The following is a 26226-nucleotide window of genomic DNA, read 5'->3' as shown; positions in this document are numbered from 1 at the left end:
TTCCTGATCTTTCTTTATCATGGACACGAATGGAATCTTCAGTATCTGCTTAGATCTCAATTTTTATCTGCTTAGATTTTAGCTACTTATTATTTTTCCCCCCTAATATCATCTATATCTGATTTCTGGGCCACAGTCTATACCTAGTATCTTGGTTCCCCATTGCAGCTATCACAAATCACCATAAATTTAGTGCCTTAAAACAACTGGAATTTATTGTCTTACAGTTCTGGAAGTCTGAAGTCCGAAATGGACTTTCACTTGGCTGAAGTCAATGTGTCCTCAGAGCTGGTTCTTTCCGGAGCCTCTGGGGGAGAATGTGTTTCCCTGCCTTTCCAGCCTCTAGAAGCTGCCGAATTTCTGGAACACGGTCCCCTTCCCCTGTCTTCAAAGCCATCAATGGCAGGTTCGGTTGTGTCACCCTAAATCTCCCTGATTCTCCTCCCCTCCCCTCCCACCTCCCGTTTCACTTACAGGGACCTCTGGGATTACATTGGGCCCACCCAGAAAACCCAGGAAAATCACTTCATCTCAAGATCCTTATTTATTCAGAGAAATGCATGGACCCTAAATCTATATAATTGAATGAATTTTGGTGAATGTTTGTATGCATAAAACCAACACCCCAACCAGGATACAGAACATGTCCATGACCCCAGGTTCCCTTTTGTTTTTTTCCAGTCAATCTTCACTCTCTCCATAGGCAAGCACTCTTTTGATTAGTTTTGCCTGTTGCTAAACTTCCCTTAATAGACTCTTTTGGGTCTGGCTTCTTTCTCTTACCATAATGTTTTTTAAATTTTTTATTTATTTTTAAATTTTTGGCTGCGTTGGGTCTTCGTTGCTGCACGTGGGCTTTCTCTAGTTGAGGCGAGCAGAAGCTACTCTTCATTGCAGTGTGTGGGCTTCTCATTGTGGTGGCTTCTCTTGTGGCAGAGCACGGGCTCTAGGTGCATGGGCTCAGTAGTTGTAGCTCACAGGCTTCAGTAGCTGTGGCGTGCAGGCTCAGTAGTTGTGTCTCGTGGGCTCTAGAGCGCAGGCTCAGTAGTTGTGGCGCACGGGCTTAGTTGCTCTGCGGCATGTGGGATCTTCCCAGATGAGGACTCGAACCTGCGTCCCCTGCATTGGCAGGCAGATTGTTAACCACTGAGCTACCAGGGAAGCCCAGCAAAATTCTTTTTTAAATGCATTCATGTGGTGTGTGAGCCAGTAGTTCATTCTGCTTTACTATCAAGTAACATTCCATTGCAAAACATCCAACATTTTAAAATCCATTCTCCTGGAGATGGACACGTGGCTTGGTTCCAGTTTGGGGTTATGAATGAATAAATATCAATAGATAAAGTTATTGTAAAAATTCCTATTGAATCATGCTGCAACTTTTCATGCATTTTGTCACGTAGCATAACATCCTCCCAGGTTCCAGCCATTAGGACGTGCACATCTTTGGGGTGCACTATTCGGCCTCCATCCCTAATTTGCTTACTCTGTCTACTGGACCAGCACCCCTCACCCCTGCCTAAGGCTTAGTCTCCTAATCACCTTATTTATTGCCGCGGGACGTTAAGAAGCTTAGCTTACACTCAGCCTCTTTAGCTTTGCCTTGGATCAGATTCTGACACCATAACCCAATTTTAGTGACTGACCTCTTACCTCTTTCCTGGTAATTAACCCCCCCAGCTGTATACTCCAGGCTTGGTGCCTAGATCCTAGTATGATGTCCCTGCCTGGAATCTAAATTCCTTTAGAACTAAAGGGCAGCCTTGCTTATTCCAAGCCTCCAGAGAAACGGTCCTGCCTCATGCTCTGGGCATCACTGGCTGGGTTCCTGCTACGTGGCTGTCTGTCCTCGAGGGAAAACATCTGTCAGGCCGTGCTTCCTCCTCTTGCCTGTGACCATACTTCTCTGAGACTGGCTCCTCCAGCCTGCCCAGCCACCAATGACTAGACCTGGATTAACTTCCCTGCAGGAGCTGGCCAGTCTAGCCCAGGGTTTCTCCAATTTTGTTGCACGTTAGCACCTGGAGAGCCTTAAAATATTTTAATGTCTAGACTGCACCCTTTACCAACTGAACCTGAATCTCTGGGAGTAGAAATGAACATCAGTATCTTTTCAAACTCCTCCATTGATTCCAATTTGCAGGCAAGATCAAGGACAGGCAAGCCAGGGACTTCTGTTCAAGGTGAGCTCTGCCTACCAACAGCATCAGCATCGCCCAGGAGCTTGTTAGAGATGCAGAAACTCAGGCCTCCAATCCCAGCCCTACTGCACTGGAGTCTGCATTTTAACAAGATCCCCCAAGTGGTTCTGAAAGCTCTGATCTAGCCCGTCTCACTCTGTCTGAACTCTTGTTCTGAAACATGTTCATAATCGAGCAGGGTTTTTTTTTTCTTTTAATTGAAAAATATAGTAGTATTAGAAAAAAATTGAAATAATAATTCATCTTTCTTGAGCATTTAGTGTATGTTAGGCAGAGTGTGGGTGATTTATAGACATTGGATCGTTGAATCCTTACGACGAAGTTTCTCAGCAAAACCTTCCCAAACTGCCCGATCAATGCTTGGTCTCAAATTCTCTATCTCAGTGAACTGTTGTTTCCTTTACAGAACTTATTACGTTTATAATTTTAGTATACTTTTCTTTCTGTCTTAACTGTCAGACTGAATACTCCACAGAGGTGAGACCCTGTCTAGTTTAATGGTGAATCCATCGCACCTGATACTTAACAGGCACTCAAAAAGTATTTGTTGAATGAAGGAAGTTGGCACTATTATTATTCCTATGTTACGGATGAGGAAACTTGCCCACAATGTCATTTCTAGTAAGTGAGGGGGAATGAGAGCCGTCTCTGAGCCTGGCTCAAGTTCTTTATCATTGTTAGAAGCACCTACCCCACCATTTGCCCTCTTATCAGCTGAACACAACAGTTTTCTTCTGTAACCTGCCTTCTAGTGTCTTGTTTACACATGTGCTATTTTATATAATTATAACCAGGATGCCCATGTTAACTGGAATTTTGCTTTTCTTACTTAATGTTTTTTGTAAGTTTTTAAAGTTTTCATACTTTAAAAATGGGTACATATTAGCTTATCACTTGATTACTATAAATTATTAACCATTTAACCCTTGCCTAGCATTTAGGCATTGTCCTTGTTCTTTATTTACAGGTGACATTGAAGCCAGCATCTTTGGGTGCCTGGTTGAGCTGAATTTCTACTTTCTCACAAAACATGAACATTCTTATATCGTTTTCACCTTGAACAGGCCACCTCTGACCTTCCATGGTGCTGTAGCTAATTTAGATATTTCCAAGCCTGCTAAAGAATGGGAACATTTGCACTGCAGGGTTTCATAAGACACGTAGAATTGTGACATTTTTACTGTTCCATATTATCCAAGATTTATCTTATCCAAGTCATTAAAGTCATTATCTTATCCAAGTCATTAAAGTGGCTTCTGAAATTCTTCTTTCGCTGAAATCTTTCTGCTTAATTTTGAGCAGTGACAGAACAGGCCAACTTGGCAACTTTTGATGCTTCTTATTCACTCCTCAGATGTGCTGACCCTTCGTTTCCCTAAATCAGGAGCCTGAGTTCCCTGTCTGCAGTTCAAAGACAAGGTCTGATTGAAGTCCGGAGGGACTTTCTAGGAACCCAGGATATGGGGGGGACAGGTGACCCCTCGTGATTCCCCTGTTGCCTTTCAGCTCATCCTCCACGGTCTCAGTGCAGCTAGGGAGAGAACGCAGGACCAGAAATCGGATCTGGGGACTAGCTCTGGACGGGACATTCACTGACATTGGGACCTAAACCCCCTGAACTCACTTCCTCATCTCTCATACAAGGGTAATTGCATCTTTTAGAATTGGGAAGATCCCATGAGCTAATCTACATGAATGCTCTTAAGACACTCAAAAAGATATATCTGTATGTGTATAATGTAAATACAAAGTTATTGCAGTGCAGAAACACTTGTAATTCTTTTAATATTAAATGCTCAATCCTTGATTACTTATTAAATGATGACTGAATGTCATCATTGATTTGTTAAATACTTAATACTTTAATACTTAAATATTTTAATAGTTAAGAACGTCTGCATTTTAAATTCAGTACTGTGATGAGTACCTTCTTACCCAGCCATATTGCATCCTTTTTAAAGGGCCAAATTCTACCTTTTTGTTCTGTACTTCTATGATTAAAAGTAATAATAATTGCTAATATTATAATATTTTATTAAGTGCGGAAGGATATGTCTTGAGAAAAATGTAATTGGTGAGGTTGTCAAATTGATTGACACAACTGAAATAAAATTATCTCCCTATGAGGCAAAAAAGAAAAAAAAAGACAAAAATGAGAGCGTGGGCCGTAATAAGTGACTTACGTTATCTTGCATGTTTATATTGTGAGAAAGTGAGATCTGCAAAGTGTTATGAATACTTTCAATAGGAAAAAAATCAGAGGAAATTAAAAATTCTTTAACGGGGACCAGATGTAGTTTTAAAAAAAGAACAAAGCTGTTGAAATCTCCTGTTAAGACTGAACTCCGCTCCCCTCCATAAGCCCTCTTTCTTGAACAGTAAGGGTATGCTAATGATAATAATTAAATCCAAGCAATCCTTCTTGCTTTTCTTAGGCAAAGTGGGAAACAAATTACAACTCATTTTCAGAAAAATCTTCACAAAATCCTTTGCCAACGGCAGAGCGGGGAGGCTGGCAGCTAAAAGCCCCGGAGAGTCCCTTCCTGGGAGGGGAGGCTCTCGGCCAGGCCCGAGCCACCACCCCCTGGGGGACAGGGGCGCCGGTCAGTAGGCCCGGGGTCCCATCCTCGGGGCGAGGCCGGGGCCCCTCGGGCGCGGACTAGAAGAGCGGCGGTCCCGGCGGCGGCGGCGGCGGCAGGGGCAGCGGCGGCGTCGGCGGGGGCTCTGCTGCAGGGCCGCGCTGGGGCGGGAAAGGTCAACAGGGCAAATACTTTCTCGGATCCATCCGCCTCGGCCAACTTCGGCAGATCTCCCCCGCACCCCCTCCATCCCACTTTCTCCGCCCGCCCCCCAACTCCGAGCCCGCGGCTGCAGCGGGTCGACCCCCACGCCACCTCCGAGTTGTGGGATGGCTCTGGCGGTCCCCGCGGGCCGAGCGCGGGAGCCTCGGGGGTGAGGGGCCTTGGGGGAAGGGAGTCTCTGTGGGGAGGGGTCTCTGGAGAGGGGGAGGAAAGCTCTCGGGGCGGGGGGAGGTCTCCGGGGGGAGGAGCCTCCATGGGGAGGGCTCTCGGAGTGGGTGGGAGGTCTCCTTGGAGAGGGGTCTCCGGGCTGGGGGAGGAGGTCTCCAGGGGGAGGGGTCTCCGATGAAGGCCGCGGGGCGGGGCCGGGCGCGGCGGAGGTCGGCGGGGGTGTGTCCGAGGGGCCCGCAGGAGCGCAGACTCGCGCTCTGCCGAGTCCTGGCGCGCGGTCGCCGCTTTTTCCCCGGAGCCACCCGAACGGCAGAGACGAGATGCGTGGCGGCGGCGCGGGGCTGGCGCTCCTGGCCTCGCTGCTCTGGGTCGCCGTGCAGGGCCAGCAGAGAGGTGAGCCCGGGTCGCGTCCCGGTCCCCTGGCGGGCGGGAGGCTACGGGACAAAGCCCCACGCCTGGCCGCGCCTGAGGTCGGTGCGCGCATCCGCGTTCACCCCTGAGCGGGGACCAGACACGTGGGTCTCCCGCGCGGCCCCTGGAAAGGTCGCCCGGCCGGGGTGGGGAGAGGGCTGGGGGAGCACCCCTGACGGACGCAGCCCCCTCATCCGCGCCTCGGGCTTCCCCTCCTCGGGCTCTGGGTCCCCGGGTCTGGCTTGGCGACCCGGGAGCCCCTATGGAGAGCCGCGCTGGCCCGGCTCTCGGTCTGGGCTGCGGCGGGTGGGCGGAGAATGAATGGGAAAGGCGCCCACAGAGTCCCCGCCACTGACCGGCGGCGGAAAGCTGGTGGTCCGCGGCCGGGAAAGGGGGCGGTCCCATGGCCACTCGGGGCGGGCCGGCGCGCGGGTAGTGCGCGGGGAGGAGAGGACGTGGGAACCGGCCGCGGGCGGCGTACAGGGCCCGGACGCGCCTCCCGGGCGCGCTGGGTGCAGGCCCCGAAGTGACCGAACCGGCCGTTCCCTCGCAGCATAGACGGTGGTCACTTCGGGGTGTGGGAGCGGGAACTTGGACGCTGGCTGGCTGCGCGGACACGCTGACTCGCGGAGCAACGTTGGTGAAGAACAGAAACCCGAAGCGAACTTTCAAAGCTTCTGTCAGTGCCCCAGAGCAAGGGAAACCCCCCTCCGGTTTCTGTGGACAACACCGTGCCCGCTTTCCCCAGAGGCTAAGGCTTCTCGGCGCCGGCTGTTGGCTAGGCGGTCACAAATATTTGTTGAAAACGTCTTAATGTATGCAATACGTGACCGCGGGCATGCTCCTACAAATACACGTGCCATTAAAAACGGAGGAAAGTACAGGCCAAAAGTAGGTAGGCGGTGTATATATGCCAATACACTACTATGTATAAAACACATAACTAATGAGAACCGACTGTATAGCACAGGGAACTCTACTCAAGGCTCTGTGGTGACCTAAAAGGGAAGGAAATCCAAAAAAGAAGGGATATATGTATACGTATAGCTGATTTACTTTGCTGTACAGTAGAAACTAACACAACATTGTAAAGCAACTAAACTCCAATTAAAAAAAAAAAAGTAGGCAAGCAGAACACGAAATACCCCGTGGGAAAGATGGGTGTTTGGCATCGTGCTGAGCTGTGAACTCTGCAGCCCGTCCCATTCATTGGCGCATTCGTGGTGGAAGCGCTGGACCGGAGCGAGCGACACGCTTTGAATGGCTGGGCGTCCGTTCTGCGCGAGGCGGGGGCTGGGATGCAGGGAATTTACATAGTTATCCCGGGAAGAAAGGGGCCGGCCTTGCGGGAGAGCGGGCTTGGACTCTTCGAGCTGAGCGCCTTTCTCTCGTTTTGCTGACAGTGAAAAGCCTGGTTTCCCACAGGGTGGAGGGAGAGCAGCTGGACTCAGCTTCCTTGTTCTAAGAAATTGAAAGTCCTGGACTGGGGAGATGCCCTGAGTGTTTTCCGCCCCCCTCTGGGCTCAGCACTTGGCCTGGGCGGCTGTGAATCGTGTTTGGAGAAAGTGGGACCGCGTGGGGCTTTCCTGCTTTAAGATGCTGCGGAAAACCACCCACTGCGTGGGAGCCTTTGAATCCTTCACACTACCTTCCAGATTTTCAGTCCTTACCCCACAACCATCACCCTTCCTAACAGGCGCCTTTAAGGGAGTTTTGACTTTTTAAAATATAAGTTGGGACCCCATGTATATAGCATGAATGACTAGTGAAATGGTGTAATCTGGTCATAATATAATAATAAAATAATTCTGACTAGCATCATCAGTGAGTTAGTTATGTGGTGCTTATATTTTTTAAAGCAATCATAGCGTTCAGATTATTAGGAATTCTCTATCATTTCACAGCCTCTCTGGATTACTTTACATCTCATGGTATGTGACCCAATAGCTCAGTTCCTTTGAGATGTAACCTGTGCAAAGTGAGCTATTCCTAAGTATAAAATACTAGGTGGTATATTTCTAACAATGATGTTGTGTTACGTCCACAGCTGGCAATTACATGGATTATAGTTGCTTCACAGGTCAGCTCAGCAACTCTTGTTTTGAACTGGTTTTTTTTTTTTTTCTTAGTAAAAATAGACAATTCCAAGGATAGGGGAAAAAATCTGTACTATGACTAGAAGAAATTTACTTCATTCTCATAAATGATATAGCATTCAAATTTAGCGTGTATGTGCTCTCCAGTGAAGTGTGTACCTGAATGGCTTTCAAAGGTGCATTTTTCTTTCCTGTAGCTGTATTCCCCAAGTAAGGGCCAAGAAAAAATACTTATTTTAGCAGTTGGAAACAAGGATTGTGTAATAAAAACATCACTGCCCACTTCCTATGTATCCCAGACTTTGGCCCATTCCTTTTTTCTCTTCCACTTTTCCAGACATTAATATAAAGCCTACATCTGTAGTTAATATAGCACGATCGAGAATTCAAATGCAACAAGGATGTGAAATAAACACATGCTGTTCCCTAGTGTCTCGTGCCACTCTTAGAATCGCGAGTATTGTAAAATGTTTATATGACCACTTATTTCAAGGTAATCTTCCTTGAGACACCCTACAAATTTAGAATAATTCATAAGTTTCTACAGATATTCATTATCATCTACAGTAGGTTTTTTTGTTTTGTTTTGTTTTGTTTTTTTGCGGTACGTGGGCCTCTCACTGTTGTGGCCTCTCCCGTTGCAGAGCACAGGCTCCGGACGCACAGGCTCAGCAGCCATGGCTCACGGGCCCAGCCGCTCCACGGCATGTGGGATCCTCCCGGACCGGGGCATGAACCCGTGTCCCCTGCATCGGCAGGCAGACTCTCAACCAGTGCGCCACCAGGGAAGCCCTACAGTAGGTTTTTATGGAGAAAGGACAAGATTTGCCTTTAAGCTTTAGGTGTTTTACTTTTTGGCTTTACAAGCTGTGGGAAATTGGGCAAGTTACTTAACCTCTCTGTGCTTTGGTTTCACCATCTGTAAGTGGGAGTAGTAATGGTGCCTCCTTGGAGAGGCTGTTCATGATGAAATGAAAGAATGCAAGATAAGTTCTTAGAACAGTGCCTAACCCAGGATCAGCCCTCAATAAGCATTATCTAAGCATCATTATTACTGTTTTGCACAGAACTATTGGGAGGCCCTCTTGCCAGCTGTATTCTCTGGAATTTGGAGTCTGGGTTTGGAATCAAGTAGTCTTGGGCTCAAATGCCAGACCTGTCACTTTGACGAGCCGTGATGTTGGTTAAGTTTCTCAGCATCTCTGGATCTGTGAAATGCAGAGAACTGATGTGATTCAGTAACACAGGGAGAAAATTGGCCAGCGTTGGGCATGTCAGCATCATAGGCACGCAGTCCATGGTGGTGGTCTTAACTGTCCCGCCTGTGGTGCGTCCTCACCATCCTGGACCCACATTCATTTGGGCATTAAGACTTGTTGATTTTATCTCTTGAAAATCTGTGCAATCCATCTCCCATTTTTGTCCCCACTGCTGACTAGGCTCAGGAACTGTTTGTCTTTCCCATGAAATATTGTGACGATTCTCTCATTGGGCCTCCCTCTTCCTCTCCTCTCCATCTTCGGCACCACCATCACCGTGATTTTTCTAGAAGTACCACCCTATAGGCTTGGACTAACGCCTCTCAAGCTCCTGATTTCATAACACAGACACACAAAATGACATTGGAGAATCCCATGGGGCTAAAGGAGGAGGCTGGGACCCAGCTGGCCTGCTGGCCCAGAGCTCAGGGTGTTACCTGGGGACGAACGTGCCCCTGTTCATAGCTGACCAGTGATGCCGGGCACATGGGCTATTCAGTGCTGGACAAGCCTCCCATTTGCAGTCTAAAACCCCCAGAAACCTCCCCGGTACCGTCATTGCTGAAGTATTTATGATGTGCCCTTCCCTGGACTCCTGGTGCTCTGGTCCCTTAGCACTATTGTTGTCCTTCTCCTGGTGGCCTAAGCAAGTGGCTCACTGATCTGTCTCACCCACTGACCTGGGCTTCCTGAGGGCAGGGGCTGTTTTATTCCCAACTGGATGTCCATCGCTGTGCCATGTTCCTGGTGGTTACTAACCACCTGTCTTGGTTGAGCCACATTGAGATTAATATCTTTATTCACGAATCAAGTAACTTTAAAAACTATTTTTGAATAGGTAATCCATGCCCATGGTACAAAGTTCAAAAGATACCAAGGAGTATATAGAAAAGGTTAAGTCACCTACTTCTGAGGCAACTACGGTTTTGAGTTTCTTGAGTATCTTTCCTTACATGTTTCTTCATGTAACTCCTAAAAGCAAGCTACTTCCTAAAACCTGCTTCCTCCCTAGCACTTCCTAATAGTATAAGAAAGGTACTAGTTATTTCCTGATAAAACAGGAAACACTCTTCCTATCTCCACTGCCCTTCCTTCATGCTATTTCTTTAATATCCCTGCTGCCGGATGTTAAATGCATCACTTAATCAATGTCTACACTTACCGACTTTTCACTTTCCAACTTGTCCCTTTCAACATGGCCTTTGACAGACGGTATTAGAGCCTTGTTTCCTAGATCTTTTGGAATTTAAAAACTAGCTCATTGATTGCTTTCATGACCCTGTACTCCTTCTGAAAGTATTGCTTACTGTAGCATTAATAAGCTATTCCTGAAGCTGTAAATAATTAAAAAAATATATATTTAGACGATTTATGATGTAGAGAGGTTAAGTTTAAGAATAACTCTATCAGAAGTTAAGGATAGTGTGTTATTTATTTTTCTAAAAAGTATGATTTATTACTGGAACGACAATGGCAGACACAGAAAAACTTAAATTTTAAAAATAATTCCTGGGCTTCCCTGGTGGCGCAGTGGTTGAGCATCCGCCTGCCGATGCAGGGGACACGGGTTCGTGCCCCGGTCCGGGAGGATCCCACATGCCGCGGAGCGGCTAGGCCCGTGAGCCATGGCCGCTGAGCCTGCGCGTCCGGAGCCTGTGCTCCACAGCGGGAGAGGCCGCGGCGGTGAGAAGCCCGCGTACCGCAAAACAACAAAAACAACATCAACAAGTAATAATAATAATTCCTGATGAATAAAGTTAAGCCTGTACCTGTACCTTGAATACAAAGTTAAGTGGAGATAACCAGAGAGAACTCTTGCTCTGAGACCTTAGCTGAACCTGTTACTGATATTCCTCAGAAATGTTTGGATGAACAAGATAAACTATAGTCTCCTAAGAAGGATGTATGTAGCTTATTTACATGCTTGCAAATAATGATTTTACTCGTCTTATTTCTAAAATCCTAGCGTGTATCCATGGACAATTGAGTAAATAAATGCATTTCAAAATTAATGAGGAGAAGAAACTCCTTTATAGAAGTAATTTAGGTAAGTTCGTGAACTTGGGTTCTGTTGGGACATGCCCGCCAGGGAGCTATTTCAGTGTAAAATGCTGCACTCCAGCTGGGTTCATTGCATCTTCATGTCCTTTGTACTGAGGTGACAGCGCTCAGAGTAACCATTTCACGGCACAGATGCTTGCCACCAGCATCTTTGTTTTCTCAGGGCTGGATCGGGAGAGCTTTCTTTGGGGTAACTCGTTCCCAGTGATTTTCTGTCTTGCTTAGGGGCAGGAGACAGACAATGGAAACACTGAGATTCCACACCAGCGTGGTGGATAACATTCTTGCCTAGGTAAGCATTTACCTCAGAGGTTAATCCAGAAACGATGCTGTGGAAACACATCAGATCCTGATTTCAGCGTGTGTGTGCATTTTTTCCCTTTTTTGATTCAACCATTTGAAGTCCGAATCTCTTCATTCCTGAACTTATCTTTGAAGTCAGATCTGCTGGCCCAGCAGGCAGTATGACTCCAGTTCTTGTGCCAGAGAACCTCCTGCCTTGCTGATGGGAATGTCAGATTTAGCTCCATGAGTATTTATGGAAAGTGCCGTCTTTTCCCATTCCCTGAAGGATTTCCTGCATTTTGTGGCATTGCTCCATAATTTCCTGCCAGAACCTCAGGAAACTCTTTACAACAATATAAAAGATGCTTAAGTTTAGCAGATCATTTTTAGTTAAGAGGGGACATTCAGAAAGGAGAAAAACCTCGCTCCACGATGCTGATTATTGTACACCCCACTTTTAAATGTCTTCCAACCTCTTTGTAATGGCAGGATTTTACTCACTAAAAGCGATTCTCTTGTTATCTCAGGCCCAGCACAGGAATTCTTTCCTGCTCCAATGACTTCTTTCCCTGTTTCTCCCAGTTTATGGCATTCTTTCGGTCGCCTTGGTTTCATCTTCCTTTTCTTTCTTTTCTTTTTTTGGTATTCCCCCTATCTAAATCATCCCTCTGCATTTTTGTTTCTTCCTTTAAAAAGGTCCCTGATTTTTTTTTGGTTTTTTTTGCCTTTGTTCCTCTTTGTTACACTGCAGATGATCACTGTCTGTCCAGAAGACTATAGCCAGCCACTTGGAATAAGTCTCTGATGGCAGCATCCGCTCATCTAGTCTAGTCCCACATGGCGGTGAGACTGGTGCTCCTTAACCACTGTCTTCATAATGCACCCCCTGGCTTCACCCGCTGGCCACAGCCGTCCGTCATCCCCCCAGATTCACAAAGTCAGGTATTGACTCTGGGCTGTGTGATTTGTTCCCATGACTCCCTCACTTGAGTGGCATCCCCACTCTCTACCTGAAACCTCAGCCGACCCCCCATGGCCAGTTGGTCCCCGCCCCAGGGAAGACTTGTTTTTATGGCCTCTATGGCCGTTTTTGAACTTGCATTGTATTTTGTGATCAGTCGGGGTTCCCATCCAGCCAGAGTTGCCATCTGGTCCTCTTGTGGATGGCTTGCCCAGAATGCCATCGATCAAGGTCAAAAAGAGGGGACATTGTTCTTTCAAAGAGCAAAACCTTAGCTCCCCACATTTCTTTCCAGACACAGATAACTTGGGGGCACAGGTTCTAGTGCTGGGACCTGAGCCCTAGGCAGTGAGAGGGCAGTAACGCCAACACACCGTCCCCCCAGCCCCCCGCAGAGGCAACGGGGTTGCCTTAACAACGATGAAACCCTTACCCAGCCCCTGGATTGCAAACCCAGCCCTGAGCCCAGCTCCTCTCGGGGCAGGAGGTCCTCCAGCTTCCTAGATTTCGTACCACTGGAGGGAATTAGGATTCCACAGGTCTGAGTAGGATCTAGAATCTGTTTTAGGAAACCTTATTCCTATCTGGATACTAGAGGCGGAAGGAATTTTCCAACTGGCCTTCAAGCTGAGCCTGTTGGGTTTCTAGTTTACATAGTTGTTTCCAGAACTATCTTTGCCACTTGGTGTAGTTTCTGTACCTGTTGCTCTGTCCTGTGGTGGGCTAGTCCTCTTTCCCCATCCTCAAAATTCCCACTGTCCATCCTTCAGCCCCTTCCTTCTGAATCTCCAATTCAGGCATTTCTGTCTTTGTTTTTGTACGTGATCTAGTTTTCCCAGCTCTTTACAACTCTGCCCTGGCTTCATGGCTGCACTTTTGTTCATTCTAGAAGTTTGGGGTGGGGAGAGTTTGAGATACTCATGAACGTTGTGAAGTGTCTTTGGGAGCTCCCACTGCTTTCCTTGTAAGGGAGTTGGCATTTTAAGTCCTTGACACCTTCTTGGGGTAGGGAATAATGTTTTCTTGTGGGATTGTTGTCATTTCTAGTCAGTGTTTATAGATTTTCCCCTGTGTTTGCTCATTCACTTACTTGCTCAGTTTCATGCACCAAACGTGTGGTGGACCCTCAACCTTCCAGGCCCCAAGTCGGGGTGTGTCCTGAGGTCCTTCTCAGCTGCTTTCCTCATTATGATTCCACTATGGACATTCTTTTTTTTTTTTCTTTTTTTTTGCGGTACGCGGGCCTCTCACTGTTGTGGCCTCTCCCGTTGCAGAGCACAGGCTCCTGACGCGCAGGCTCAGCGGCCATGGCTCATGGGCCCAGCTGCTCCGCGGCATGTGGGATCTTCCCGGACCGGGGCACGAACCCGTGTCCCCTGCATCTGCAGGCGGACTCTCAACCACTGCGCCAACAGGGCAGCCCTGGACATTCTTGATGGAATTGTTTTTGAGGAAGTCCCAGTGCATAGCTAGAAAGAAACGTTCTCCATGAGAAACCATGGTTGAGGGGATTCAAGTAGCACAGGTGGAAGTTAGCATCTGTATTTTGCTTGCTCCGCGTCACATAAGTTCAGGTTGCAGCAAGCAGGCCCCGTGGGGCTGGGGTGGGGGTGGGGGGGTGGGGAGAGGGGAGGGGCAGCGAGTGCCCTGCCTTAGCTTCCTCGCCAAACCCCCTGCTGGGTGACATCTACTCCTCCAGACTTCCTTTGTCTCAGGGGGCCTCACAGCTCTCCTGCTTGGCCAGCTCTTTGCGCCTGGAGAGCAGGTACAATTAATTCAGAAATTCTCCGTCTGGGCTGCGCGTTAGATTTTAATCCCATGAATGCCCAAGGCCGCCCCCCACCCCCCCCAAGGACTACCATTTATGTGGGGTGGGGTGGGGCCTGGTCATTTGCATGTTAGAAGGGTTTTTCAGTGTTTGGCTTATGACTTCCCTTCAAGCTCCAACAGCAAAATAAGAGCCTTTCTACCTTCTACGTCCCTAACACACACCACACCCCACACTGCACACACCACATACACCACAGACACACCACACACACCACACACACCACAGACACACCACACACACCACAGACACACACCACACAACAGACACACACCACACACACACCACACACCACACACACCACACACACCACACCCACACACCACACACCACACACACACCACACACCACACACACCACACAACAGACACCCCACACACATACCACACACCACACATACCACAGACACACACCACACACCACACACACCACACACACCACAAATACACACCACACACACACCAGACACAACAGACACACAACAGACACATATCACACACACCACACACACACCACAAACACCAGACACACCACAGACACACACACCAGACATACCACACGCACACCACACACACCCACAACCCACCTACACTGACCTGCAGACCAGCGCCCACCTAAAGGCTTAACGGTACTGGAGGGTGCTGTATTGGACTAACCCCAGACTGATGGAGCTGGAATCTGGATCCGGCCCATCTGCTGGGTTGAGGCAGGTTCTGCAGGAATGGATAGCCGGGCTGCAGATGCTGGGATGAGTCTAATGTGGCCAATAAAAGTTTCCCCAGGGCCCAGAAAGCCATTGGCATCCAAAGCCTCCCAGGGGTTAGCGGGCCGTGAAGCTAATGGGGTCATCCTGTCCCTGTGGAACTGTTACAGTGGCTTCTCACTCTACTGAGCAGGACTTACTCGGCCCTCTGTGGTCTGGCCCTGCTGCAGCCTCTCCACAGCTGCTTCTCCCACTGCGTACCCTCTTCGGGCCATTCTGACGCATCCGTGGTTCCCATAATGTGACATGGTGGTTCACCTGTGACACTGCCTTATTCTGGTCCACCCAGTCATCCAGGTGTGCCTCCTGCTCCTGCCATAGCAATCTGTGCATACCTCTGGCCAGCACGTCATTTTGTAATGGTTTGTTACCTTGCCTGTCTCTCCTGGAGGGCAGAGATTTTTGTTCTTATTTCTAATACCTACTCAGCGTCTGGCGTTGTGTTGATTCTGTAAATATTGGTTGGATGAATGAATGAAAGTCCCAATTCAGACAAGCACCAGGGATTGTGAGGGAACCCAGTGGATGGATAGTATTGAGAGGTTTAGACAGACAGGCGGTTGGGATTTGGAAAAGTCCCTAATGAAGAGGCAGAGTGATGATTCCTGGGCACAGATGGGCTGGGAAAGGGCAGATGCCAGCTCGAGAAGGCTGGGAGGCCTTAGCAGGTACCCAGACAGGATGCAGGGATGGGGAACAAGAATGCAGGTAGCCAAGCTACGGTAGGAGATGGTCAGACATTCTGGGGACCAAAGCTCACATTCTGAACCAAAACACATGACCAGGGACAGCCTAGTAGCAGAAACACTGAATCCAGATACTTTCCCTGCTCGCAGGCAGGGTCCAATACAGAGAGAGAAGAGCCACAGAATCTGGAAATCAGGAGGGGCTTGGCAGCTTGAAGAGATCATTCACCTTTTTTTCCCCATATACCAATTCAGTACAAAGGAGAAAAAAAAGGATTACGTTTTTGTAATTGAAATAATATTGAATGACGAATAAGGCTTGAAGCCCAGATTATATTTAACAAAATCTTATTTCTAGATTTGGGGCCACTGACTTCTAGGCATCTCAAGCCCACAACTCATTAACTCACATATTCAATAGGTATTTGTTGAGTTTCTAGAGTTCTGCACCCTGGTCCTTGAACCCCTAGAGCTGTAGTCAAGCAGGCACAAGAAGTGCCCAAGGAATCCGAGGCTACGTGTGTCCATCAGTTCAAATTTGGAGGGATTTTTGTTTCTGAATGCCTGGACCACCATTATCACCCCACTTATTGCTGTAAAATAGTGTCACTGTAAACAGAGAGAGAGCTCTGAGTAAACACTGCATTTCTACTGCAGTGTGTTTCCTTTTAGTTTGAAGACTGTGACTGTAGAACACTCTATTTTGTCTTGACTTCGGTCTTTTTGGCATTTGTTGACTAGCTCTTGGAGTTACATTTTTATATAGAGTTTTTGTTTAAAGGAACTCTACCTGCCTGCCTTTGGAGGACCTCGTTTATGTGGGGAACAGCTGTTCTCCTCCAGGCATTTTGGGCTAAGCCAGCCTGGTCTTCTCAGGAACAGAACAAAGGCATACAGAATTTATGTCACAGATGGATTTTTGTGTGATAAACATCACTTATTACTGAATGGAAGAATGGCCTATTCTCTTTAGAAATATGAGCATAACATCTAGTGTGCCTTTAGTAGTTTCCAACCTGGTTGGTTTAGTTTTAATTATTAAAATTGACTAAGTTAAGATGTGCCTTGTTTTCTGTGGTCAAACATTCCCCGAAAATTTGTGCATAAGACAGTTTTCTGTAAATGAAGTAATTTCAAATTCAGTATTCAAATAATTCTGAAATAATATTTGAAGGAATCAGATAGATTTTCAGCGTATATTCCTGGACCCTCTTTTGTTCTTTTGATCCACGTGTCTGTCCCTGTGCTAACATCACACTGTCTGGATTCCTTTGGCTTTGTAATAAGTTTTGAACTCGGTGATTTAAGCCATTCCACAATTCACTTTTGCTAAATTGCTTTGATAGTTCTAGGTCCTTTGCATTTCTATTAGTATCAGCTTGTCAGTTTTTACAAAAGAGCCAGCTGGGATTTTGATAGGAATTAGATTGAATCTGTAGATCAGTTTGGGGAGAAGTGCTGTCTAATAATATTGACTCTTCCTGTCTATGAATAAGAAACCTGTCTTCATTCATTTAGATATTATTTAATTTCTCTTAGAAATGTTTCAGTTTTCAGTGTATTGGTCTTGAATTTCCTTTGTTAAATCTTTTCTTAACTATTTTATTCTTTTTCAATTAAAAAAGCCTGGGAAGTATGGAGAGCTGATCTGGTCCTTCTTTGATGCCCGTGTGCCCAGGATCCCCTGTTAAGTGTTTGACTGGTCTAGCCATCTGTATCTTCTCCTACTAGGATGGCAACCTCAGCTAGCCGAACTACAGGGTGTTCCCATTTGTTTTCTACTGAGTTTACAACTTTGTCAGCATCACGGAGCATCTGTTTCCACTCTCTGCTCCAAATCAAGTCAGCTGTCCATCTCCAGCACTAAAGCTGCTGGTTTTCAGGGCTCACCCTGCCCTGGGAGCGGGGGTGAGTATGGAGTAGACCCAGGCAGAAAGCTACTCTCTCTCTCATAGTCTGAGAGAGAGAGTAGCTTTTCATAAAGAAAAGCTTCCCAGCTTGTTTGTTGTTGGTTAGTTTCAGAATCCTGAAATGGTTGTTTCTGAAAATTTTGTTCAGTTATATAGCTGTTTTTTTCAATCTCTTTACTTACCATAGCCAGAAGTCCCACTAAAATATTTTAATTTATATAAATATCTTGACTACCATGAAATTCTCTTTATGAGATTCTATTTCTGTTGTTTTGATTCTGTTAACAATCCACTAATTTTACTAATAGCCCATTTTACATATATTCCTCGCTGATTAGCAAAGTATTGGTGTTGATGGAGACAGAGAACATTATGGTGAGTGCCCCGACCCTGGACAGTCTTCCTTATTGGAATACGCCCTGACCACCCCAAGAGATGCATCATTGATTTTAATACCAGCTGCAAATGGGTAGTTTAACCTAAGTAACACACACACACACACACACACACACACACACACACACGATATCACATGCATCAAGTCACTGTCTTTATATTGAAGTTTCTTAATTTCAGACACTGTACTAGTTACCGTTTATGTTTAGAGGATGCTCATCTTGAGTCAATCAGTTTACATCCTCGATTTCAAGACATTCAAGTCGGGCAGGGCTCTGGAAATTGCAACCCCCAGGAGGGAACAATTGCCGCACTCACAGAAGTTCTGGACTGGCCAGTGGGGAACCAATCTCAGAGGTTGAAAGAAGGGCTAACATCCTCCTGTAAACAAATTAGGCTCCTAACCATGCCAGCTTGTCCAGTGTAAAGGGCAGAGGATTGGAGAGTCAGCAGGGGGAGGTCTGTGCTGAGGTGCTGACCCGAGGGGGAGGGGCAAGTATGGAAAGTGCCACTTAGGACTAAAACAGAGAACTCACCGTCCACAGTCCATTGGTTGAAGATGTGTACTTTGCTCAAAGTGGGGGATCTATATGTGAATCCTACTGCAGTGTGCAGGAAAGACAGGCTATTTGGTTTTTACTGGTTTGTTTGAAAAGAAAATGTATTAAAGAAGATGAATATGAAACAAGGACCTACTATATAGCACAGAGAACTATATTCAATATCTTATAATAACCTATAATGGAAAAGAATCTGAAAAAGAATACACACACACACACACACACACATACACGTACATATATATATAAAACTGAATCACTTTGCTGTACGCCTGAAACGTTGTAAATCAACTATACTTCAATTTAAAATATAAAAAGAGAAGTTGTACATAAATGTGGCCTGTTTGAGAGTCACCTATTCATGCAGTCCAGGCTGGGTTCTGACTCACTACTAATGTGTGGAAATAGACTAAATAATATTAGAAATCTTACTTTAACATGATGGGGGCGGAGGGCTCAAGGGCACTGCTGTGTCCTTGACCTTTCCCAAGTCTCTCCAGCTGTCTTCCTCGCTAGGATGGGGAGACGGCCCCACCTTCTGAGGATGGCCCTTTTTTTGCTCAGAGGCTCTTTCGAAAATGCTTCCTCTCCTCTATCACCTAGACCTGGACCATGTCGCGGAAGCTCAAAGGCAAGGTCCCAGGGCAGCCAGGGGATGGATGCCATGCTGTCCCCTCTGGCCCACCCCACCCCCGTGTGTAAAGCCCCCTCCAGGCCTCTGTGAAAAGACATCAGGTCAGAATACCAGCACCATCAGGACAGGACAGGCTGCAAGGGCTGGGTCTCTGTCAGCAACAGGCAGCGCAGGTACATAGCCTTCTTTAAAACTTAACATCATCGAAGCATTTCACCATGTCTTCAATAGCATCATTTTCAACATGGATGAACCAGCCAGTGGCAGCATCACTCGGGTCGAACAGGACTGAGGAATCAAAACACTGGATTAATAGATTGTCCTGGTTGATGCTCAGGTGACCTTGTTTGTATGTTACATCTTTAATTTTGGAGGACTTCACCTTTTTTCCCTCTTTACAATAAGCCAAAACACTTTGTTTTAACCAAAGTCCCGAATTCCCTCTAAAAATAATTGCCAAAGGTTTCCAAAACATAAATGCAGTGCGGGGAATCTGGAGTTCTGGTTAAATAGTGACAGAAAACTCTGGAGGAAGTGTGATCTTACTCATCAGTCTGATGAACTTTGTTCCAGGGCGCGGCTGAATAGGCCAACCCCAGAGAGTTAGAGCTGGAAAAACCCCAAGAGACCATTTCATCTGCTGAAGTCAGAGTAGCAGCCCCAGGGAGATACTTAACCAGGAAGTAGCTCAGCTCCAGCCCTGCCCTGCAGAATCAGAATCTGCATTTGTAACAAGATCTCCAGCTGATTTGATAAAAGTTTGAGAAGCTCTGCTCCAACCCTCTCTTTGCCCAGTTGAGCACAGAATGACTTTCGTAAATCTTGTGCATAGTTCAATTATAAAGATCAAATCTGTGGATGCCAAGGGTCATTTTCTATTAATTCAACCTTAGGTCATGTTCACTTTTCTCATAGCACCGTTTTCATGTTGTGTGTCCCTGTCACCAGGAACTAGAGCATCTTTTCCGTCTTCACCCAGATTGCGCTGTGCTTGCAGGTGGGTTTGGGGAAACGTGGAAGGTCCTGCATCTATCCCTGTGAAACTTATACTGGATTTATTTTAGCCACTGTTGAGATTCCACTCATTCCAGGACACAGTGTGTTCACTTCCCATGCGTGTGATGCCTTGTTCTGTTGTTATCCACATGGGGACTAATCATATCGAACAAGGGAGTGCTGGGCACGTGGGGTGGAAAACCGAAATAGTGTTTGTACATAGTTTTGGGGGAAAGTATACGCCTCCCGCTTTCCCCCTGAGAATGTGCCTGTATGGGGGATGGGCCTCTTCTGCTTTCCTTGGGACATCGGGTCATGGGGAGAGTCTGGATCACTGGCAGAGACGGCCAGCAAGCTGCTGTGACAGAGGGAAGAACTAGGTGTCTGCAGTTATGACAGGGCCAAAAGAAGAGGGGTTTAAACCAGAGAGAAGGGTCCTTGTTTACAAAAGCTACCGTGAGGTCCAGTAAACTGCAGGTGAACTGCACGCTGGGGATGGAGACCTTGACGAGGGCATTTTGAGTGATTTAAAGGAGAAGAATCCGAACTGAAGTTGAGTGAAGAGCCAGCGTGAGGCCAGGAACTGAAGAGAGTGATCACGATTCTCATATACATCCTTGACTTAGTAATAGCTCTAAAAAAATAGATTATCCCATTAAGCATATGTATCTAGATAAAGAAGCAGCCCAATCTCAGAAAAAACAATGGTACCAGAACTCAGAAAGTACAGTGTTATCAGCCCCAGTGAGAATGATACCAAGATAATGTGACTCTGGACTTTTGATTGGGGTGTTTACTCTAGCTGTCAGATGTGTTTGTCTGCTGTTGGACTCTGAGGTGGAAGATATTGCAAATGCTTTCGTGGTTTGTAAGCTGTCCCTCTCAGTATGTTCTGGAATAAATGGAGCTGTAATCCGGTGGATCCAGCCTCCTCGGGGTCATTGTCCTGGTGTTAGAGGCGGTAACGCATCGGGCATCTCGAATGCCAGGTGATCCAATCAGAGGTCCACGGATGCTCGGATGCTCGCGAGGACAGTCCCTGACTGACGCTTTCACAAGGCATATCCAGAACCAACTACGTAATTTTAAGAGCTGGTGCAAAGTGAAAATGTGGGCCCCCTTGTTTACATTATGAGAAATTTCAAGACAGTGTCAACAGGGCTGTAAACCAAGGGCACCTGCACACCCATGAAGTGGCCTTGGGTACGTCCCTAAAGAGCATGCCAAAGCTTTAAAGCATAAGCAAGTAAAATTTATATAATGGAGCACAGAAGTGGCAGAAGAAGGGGGAAGAAATAACTAAGACCTTGAAGCGTTCGTAGAAGAGTTGGTGGTTTTTGGAAGCGTTTAGCTGGTTAGGAAATGTTGAATTAATTGATGCTTTTAGGTATTTAAGCAAATGATATCAACATTGTAGACATGATAAATGATATTGATACAAGCAGAATATAACTGCATTTTCATTCAACAGAGCTGTCAATATTCCACCTAAAGGCTGCACTTGCTTTTTGATTTCCCTTTAAGCTGAGTTCCCTCCTGTAAGAAATTAGAGGAGGGAGGAGGGGCAGTGGCTTCCCAGGGTAATGGGAATAATACGAAATATCAAAATACTTATGGATGTTGAGGTGCTTCTGCACTTTGCCTGTGTGCTATAGTGATTTCGATCTTGTAGAGCTTTTTAATTGTTGCCCTTAAACTTCAGTTTTGTGACAACAAAAGAGAAAACCTCTTGATGGATGAATTGTAGTTATGGTCTCTGCAACTAAACTCGGGTATTGAGTCAAAACCCGCAGTGTCATCAAATATAAGCATTAAGGAACCTTTGTGGCAGGAGGAGGCGGTCTTGATAAGGTGTTAGTTTCTACAGACAGTGTTCAGGCCTAGGTCCTCATAGCTTGTTTATCTTACAGTGAAAACCTCTGTCTTTGTCAAGGACACCTCGAGCCCATTGCTATGGAAATGGACTCTGGCAAAACCCTTCCAAGGCCTTTTGCCCACCACCCCATCTGGGTTTTCTGAGATTAAATTTCTTTTCATCTTCCCACGTGAGAAAAAAAGTCAAGGGTGTTAAATGCCATACTCCCAGGAGCTGGGATTTGACTTCTCCCTCAAGTTCCTGTGGGGTCTTTCTCTCTCTCTTTCCCATCTTTTTTTTTTTTTTTTCCCACTGTGCTGGAAAGGGCCTTGGAATCCCTAGAATATTTTAAAGCTTTTTCTTTTACTAACAGCCACCAATGATTAAATAGGTTTCGTCCAAAAACCAAGTATTTGCTTTTTGGGAATGGAGGGAGGGGCCATTCATTCTCTGTCTCGGCTGAAAGGGGTCCACTACAGCCCACAGGGGACTCAAGTCACTTTCCTTCACAAGTGCTCCCAAGTGGTAGTTTTTTGATAAATAAAATAACTGGTAAGTTTGCAGAATTCTCATCGGAAACAGAAGCCCTGTTTGACACAAAGCAAGCAAAACTTTCATCTATTTCAACTTTAGTGTCGATGTTTTATTGTTTCAACATTCTGAAACTATTGGTATTTGATAAACAAAACAAGTAATGATTAAAGTGATTTTAATTTATAATAAATAACTTGAAATAGAATGTCTTTAAATGGTGTAGTTCTGTTTGGCAAAATGTTGGTTGTAGGTTTCTTGTGGGAAAGAAACAGGAATAAGGAATCCCTTATTGTCAGAAGCCGCTGTCAATGGCTGATGAATTAGAAGTAAAAGTGGGAAAACAGTTTAATTTATAATATTTTTCAAATACACCTACTTCATAATATACAGGTATATTTGTATTGTTTTCTGGGAAAAAAAGTTTGAGTTAAGATGAATTGTGCCACAGCTTGTCAAGAGCCTCCTGAACATATCTTAGGGGTTGGGATGCATTACTGTTATGTAATTTCAGTTTAAACGTTCCTCTGTCTCTACCCCTCTCTCCTTTCATGTGTGGTCCTTAGCATCCACAGAGAGCGTGCCCTGAAAATACGCTCGTGTGCCAAATGTGGGAAATCAGATGATAACCTACGTCTCATGAGGGTGATTATATTCCCTGGGAGAGAGGGAAAGTTTTCATTAGTTTCCTCAAGGCATCTCGTCTTCTGGTCCTGCAACCTAGCTGGCATTAAGGACTCATTTTCCACTTGGGGCCCCTGAGCTGGAGGCAGCTGCTTCTCCAGGCCACCTGGTCAGGTGGCTGAGGACTTCACCTGAGCAGGACATTAACTCCTGCCTTGGTCCAAGCCCCTCTCACCTTCACAATCCACCTGGATCCTCCTGGCTGCCCTTGTCCAGGGATGAGCTAGGTTCCTGGCAGAGGAGGTGGGAAAGCAGACTTACAGAGTCACCTACGCCATGAACTCCTGGCTCCCAGCACTGTAGCCGAAGTGCTTTCCCTGCCTGGGTGCTTGACCTTTTGGCGCCAGTGGACCCCTTTGACAAAGCTCACAGACCTATTCTCAGCATGTTTTTAATGCAAGGAGAATACAAAGAAAGCCAGATGTGTTAAACGATAGTGCTACCCCTGCATGGCTAGTCCCTTCTTATTTTTGAGGCAACTTCTCAAATGTCACCCCAGAGATGCCTTCCCTGTCAGCTTACAGAAAAATGAGAGGAGGGGATCGCTGTTTACAAATGTACGTTTAACTTGGATCCAGCTATACAGTGTTGCAAAGGCAACAACAGAAAGAATAATAAGAAGGAAAAGAGGAGAGGGAGGGCCGGAGGGTGAGGTGGGATGAGTGAGTCGGGCGAACACTCCTGCTCAGCCTTCTGTGCAGGGACCCCCTGCCTTGGAGGAGGGTGGGGTGACCCGAGGGTCTGAGTTTCCTCCACGCCTCTTTCGTGATGCACAGCTTTCTGGGCTGCATGGTTCTTCTCTTTAAAGGTAGATCCTTTTCGTACTTGGTGACCCTTAAATGCAAACCAACTACTTCATCTAAAACTTAATCAGAGATACAGAGACTCCAATAGATGAAATATAACCATGAAAGTCTAATTATATTTGTATTAGTGATATCCAATGATAATATGAAAATAATCATAGCAATTATTTATTGAGCCCTTCATACATTGTATTAGGCCCTTTATGACACAGTCTCATTTAATGCTCATAAATATTCCCAGGCATAGTGCTTCTCATTACACAGACAAGGAGACTCAAGAGGGGAAGCCCTCAGCAGGCAACTGGTAGACCCGGAATTCAAGCCAAGGGCTTTCTGACTCAAAATCCCACATGCTCACTTCTTACCCAAAGCTGCTGTTACAGGCACTAGTGATTCTAATAGAGGTGATAGTAAACCCATGATTAGAATGGACAGTCCATTTTAAGCCTGGACACCTCCAGGTTAGATATTAAATATGCCATTAAAAACGATCTGAACATATTTTCCCGGATACTTTACCTTAGAATTGCAAATCGTTTCCTTTTCAGAATATCACGATGACTCTGAGTATGGATTAGACAAATATAACATTTGGTAGAACCCCCAAATTTTTTTTTTCCAAAAAAGAAAAAAAAAACTCATTAGAAAAAACTCATGCTTCTCTTACACCCCAAATGCATTAAAGCCACGAACGGTTGGCCCCGAATAATTTGAGAAATATTGATAAAGAAATTGCTGCAGTGAGCCTTGCACCTTGGCGCTAGTCAGTGTTTTAGATACCCTATTTTTAAGATAGCAAAAATATTTTTTACTGGGAAAAAGCCCAGAAACTTTTAAAAACAAATTATTCAATGTGGAAAGTATCTCAGCTAAAAACTGCGCTAATCATGTGCAGTAGCATTTTTTTGCCCTCAGTTTCATGGTAGTTTTCACCTACTATTAATGAGGGAGTTTCCAGTAGATGAAAGTGGTCCTAAAATGCATTTAAGAAGGCCAAGTGGACCCAGACTGTGAATAAAGGGTTTTAAAAAAGAAAAGGAACTACTGGTGAGTGAGAAGGAATTTATTTCATGCTCGATGGAGTTTGGTGTCATGAAGTCTTTAGCTACTGGTTAAGTATAGGGGTGGAAAAATGATTCCATTGTGTGTCCCGAATGGGGGCAAAAGTACAAATCACAGTTAACACTAACTAAAGTAAATAATGTCTCTCAACAAAAATGTATAGTCGTCTAATATATTAAGTGCACGGCCAAGTGATGGGAAACTGTGTCACATGTGCCTGCTGCAGACCTCGTTCTGCCTTTGATTTTTATGTGTAAAGCCGAACTTTTGTTCTTGGCAGGTTCTTGATCCCAGCGCCCTTTCTGACCGTTTGATTTCCTATTTCTCCCCCTACCTGAAGCTCACGTTAGTTGCCCTTTATTGAAATATTTCAGTAGTCTTTGAAAAGGTTCAGCAACCTGAGGAATTTTTAAAAATTCTTCTTCAAACATGCTTCCTCCAGTACAAATTTCCAACTTTCTTTCATATTCTAGCAGCTGTGGTCATATGCAACAAGGAATAATAATTATTCTAGAACTATGAAGTGAGAGCAAATGTAATAGGTAAGGAATAATTTTTAGTGATTTTTTTTCCCCAAATATGAGCTTATCTGAGAAGAAAGATTTAGTTTTAGTGAACGGCAACCCTATAGATTTTAGAAATTAGTCAGTTCAAGGTGTTTCTACACAACCATGCTAACGAAGGGACTTATCTTTCTTTTTATTAAAAGTGTTTTTAGAATACCAGCCAGGTAAGGAGGTGTGGAAGTGCTTTAAAACCTGTCTAGTGTAAGACCTACCTGATTCCTACAATTGAGATATTATTCACCAAAGTTATGTTGTGTTCACAAGGTTTAAACTTCTTTTTCTCAGTGACTCAGAGCACAGGCTCCTGAGTAAAGAGGCAGGTGCCCTCCTGACCCCCGCCCCCTTCACCCTCCACCTCCCCAATAACTCAAGGCCCTTGCAGGTCGGGGTGGGGGGAGCTCCGGGCAGGAAGTGGGCTGTTCTCTTGATGTCCAGCAACTGGAGGGGGAGAAAAAAAGAGAAAGTGGGAACATTTTTTTAGTTAACTGGTAAAGGATTTGTTGATAGAGAAATGCATTGTTAAATTAGTTCCTGTGACCTTTTTTCTTCTCCTTGCTTGGCTAGTCTGTGAGAAGGGAAGGGGTAGAGTTGATTGCACTGCAAATCGAAATGCATAGACATGATCCAGAGCCTGGAAAACACCACTGCAGCTATTTGGATGTAACACCACAGTTATTAAAATTAATATTTACCTCGGTACCAAACA

General features: G+C 45.7%; 1 protein-coding gene across 2 annotated transcripts in view; it reads left to right on the top strand.

Annotated features, from left to right (window-relative positions):
- Nucleotides 1-5408: 5408 nt before the first annotated feature.
- LAMA1 (laminin subunit alpha 1) overlaps nucleotides 5409-26226 on the top strand; it is a 164990-nt gene continuing 144172 nt past the window's right edge. For both annotated transcript variants that reach the window (XM_060311142.2, XM_060311143.1), the window contains exon 1: nucleotides 5409-5563. In XM_060311142.2, the coding sequence (XP_060167125.1) occupies nucleotides 5491-5563 (73 nt within the window). In that variant the 5' untranslated portion in view covers nucleotides 5409-5490. The remainder of the gene's footprint in view (nucleotides 5564-26226) is intronic.

The sequence above is a fragment of the Globicephala melas genome, chromosome 13 (assembly GCF_963455315.2).
Source record: "Globicephala melas chromosome 13, mGloMel1.2, whole genome shotgun sequence".
Taxonomy (NCBI): Eukaryota; Metazoa; Chordata; class Mammalia; order Artiodactyla; family Delphinidae; genus Globicephala; species Globicephala melas.
Note: the sequence above shows the minus strand (reverse complement) of the source record. Positions and strands in the feature narration are given on the sequence as shown.